Genomic DNA, 3,008 nt, shown 5'->3' with positions numbered 1-3,008 from the left:
ACTTGGCTCCGTTTGTCACCTAGATCCTTCTACTCACGACTTTGTCAACTGAACACTTAAAGTTATTAAAACGCGTAATTTTCCAACAAATTAACCGTTCAACCCTTCTTCTATATCCGAACTTGATACATGTTATGTTTTTGCTATAACATATGTAGTAAGGTAGAAAGAAGAGTTCAAACACAAAAAATTGTAAATCTTAATACAAATTATAGGTTCTCAATCAATTATACACGTCCATCAAGTCGTTTAGTTCATGGAATAAGGTGGGAAAAATATCTATAATATCAATTTCAAACTTATCTCATCTAACTTGATATTATTTTATTCCACCTCTAATATAGACAAATCAATCCAAAAATTATAATCTCATACTTATAATTTCGAAATAACTTAGTCTGCTAACCAAATGATGTCCTAATTGCATCCTAGAGGTCTTGATCAATGAGATGATCTCCCAATCTCTCAACAATCAAATTGCATTGTCCAGCAACAACAGGCTCATCATAAATACCAAATAACAAAGCTTTATTTGTCTTCTTGATAGTTATTCCTCCTGAACCCTACCAAAATTTATGTAATTCGGGTCAGACTAGACGTAGCAAGTTCGATAGAATTTAAAGCGTCTAATTCATATTGTATGTGTGTGAAAAAAAATTAACATGTATATAAAGAACATAACTCATCGACTCTACATCTATGTGAGATATGAAGAAAAAAAAGTTCTCTATGTCATTAAGATAAGGCTAGACATACATCTATTTCGGATTATATGTATGAAAAATTAAAATTGATACATATGTTAAGAGTAAAAATTATTGACTTTAAATTATGGATTTAGAAACTAGGTTAGTCCATGAGGATATATAAGAAATTTTCTCAACATAAATAAGGTAAGACTAGAAGTAATGAGGTCAACAGAATTTACTGTGTCTAATTCGAATTATATGAAAATCGAACATAAAACTCATTGACTTTAAATCTTAGATTCTGAAACAAGGTTAGTGCATAACAACATATAAGAAGTTTCCTCTATGTAATTCAAGTCAAACTAAACACATCGCGAAGTTCACTACATCTAACTCAATTTATATGCGTGCGAAAAAAATAGACACATATATAAAGAAAATACAATTCATTGACTCTAAATACTGGATTCTGAAACAAAGTTACTACATGTCAACACATAAAAAAAGTTTCCTTTATGTAATTCAAATCAAACTAGACATATCGAGTTCAACAGAACCTACTACGTCTAATTCAATTTATATGTGGAAGAAAACAATTTAACACATATAAAGAACGTAACTCGTTTACTCTAAATCCTAGATTCTAAAACAAGGTCCATACATCATGACATATAAGAAATTTTTCTTTATATAATTCATATCAGATTAGACACATCGAATTCAACATAATCCACTATTATATGGTAAAGTATACAACACCTTTTTTCCACGAATGACAGCACCAAATTCTCCTTGAATCACCATATATTTTGTTCCTCCAAGAAATATTCCTGTTGGTGCTAGATGGCCTGGGTCATTAAATTCAATCAATATAGGCTTAATTTCCTCTTCTTTAAACTGCAAAAATTAAATATTCATAAAAGAATAGTTGAGTCAATAATTAATCACACTTTTATGGCATGTTAAACAAGTCATAAATTGTTTGTTAATTTTGATTAAAATCACAATACCATCAATTAGAAAGAGAAATAATATTAAGTCATATATTGTAAAATTGCTAAAAGGATCGTTTGGTAGGTTGGACAAGTACATATAATTCTGGGTAAAAATTTAGTATTGTCTCATCCCTTGTTTGTTACTAAGACAAATTTTATTAGCATTAGTAATTAGTATCATGATAAGTTAGCCTTGTTAGGGGGTGGAGTAATAGTACCAGAATAAGTTATCTAGATTAGGTTGAAGTAATAGTATCGAGATTAGTTATCTAGATTAGGATGAAATAATAATTTCTAAATTAGTAATAGTACCTAAAATGGAGAAACTCTTCATAGAAGGCTTTCGCCTTTAATGAGTTTTAAAATCACATATATCTCGATTAGTGATGTTGGTGTATATCGAACACTGAATAATTATTAAAAATTATTTTAATTGATAAATGGGACTTCAAGTCGTTGGCAATGTGTGTTAGGGTGAATGAAATCACATAAATTTTTAACTAAAAATCTCGAATTTGAATTCTAATTTCTAACATGGAGCACCACCTCTTAAATAGATATTATGCAACATGAATTCAGGCTAATCGAATTTGAAAAAGAAAAAAGCAATATACCTTAGGGAAGGTGGTGCTTTGGGCCCAGACGGAGCCGTCGTGGCCAACGATGGCGGCGGCCTTAAGTTGGCCGCCGCCTTCAATTTCACACATCAAATGGTCATCTATGTACGTTTGCCATGACATTTTTCACACACAAAAATCACACACACAATGCTATATTATTATCTTGTGCTTTAAAAGGTTTACAAGTTTTATATTTGAGAATGGAGATGGGAGATTTTATTTTATTTTATTTTATTTTTTACCCTTTTTTTGAAATAATTTTGTGGGGTTAATTATGAAATATGCATTATCCTCTCTCAATTAAAAAATCAAAAACAACCAAGATTAATGTCCGCCTTTATTTTAGGAAACGGATTATATTATCTTGGACTTGTTATTTATAATAATAATTATTTACTAATCTCATATTTTACGATTTATCAAAAATATATGAAGCTTAACATATCTAGAAATACATGAGAACGTTAAGTTTGTTGATATTATTATGAGTATTCGATTTTGAATCATTCATAATATTACTATACTTTTTCTACGGGTAGAGCTAGATAGGGTTAAGGGATTTTTTTTGATGAAAAATTACATTGTTTATATATGATAAAATTATTTTTTATGTTCCTTCAACTTCATCGTGTGTTTACTTTTTATATTTTGAATTCCTTAGTGAAAATCTAGGCTCCACCACTGACCTTCACTATTTATTGCAC

The 3,008-nt window shown here is 29.6% G+C and overlaps 1 protein-coding gene across 1 annotated transcript; it reads right to left on the bottom strand.

Moving 5' to 3' along the window:
* Positions 1-428: 428 nt before the first annotated feature.
* LOC125811708 (profilin-like) lies at positions 429-2,424 on the bottom strand. Its single transcript, XM_049491239.1, has 3 exons — positions 2,299-2,424; positions 1,449-1,586; positions 429-563 (listed from the first exon to the last, which is right to left on the bottom strand). Exons 1-3 carry the CDS (start codon positions 2,422-2,424, stop codon positions 429-431), a joined length of 399 nt encoding a protein of 132 aa, XP_049347196.1.
* Between the last annotated feature and the right edge of the window lie 584 nt (positions 2,425-3,008).

This window comes from Solanum verrucosum, unplaced genomic scaffold, assembly GCF_900185275.1.
Source record: "Solanum verrucosum unplaced genomic scaffold, falcon-dt-bn FXZP01000238.1, whole genome shotgun sequence".
Lineage (NCBI taxonomy): Eukaryota > Viridiplantae > Streptophyta > Magnoliopsida > Solanales > Solanaceae > Solanum > Solanum verrucosum.
Note: the sequence above shows the minus strand (reverse complement) of the source record. Positions and strands in the feature narration are given on the sequence as shown.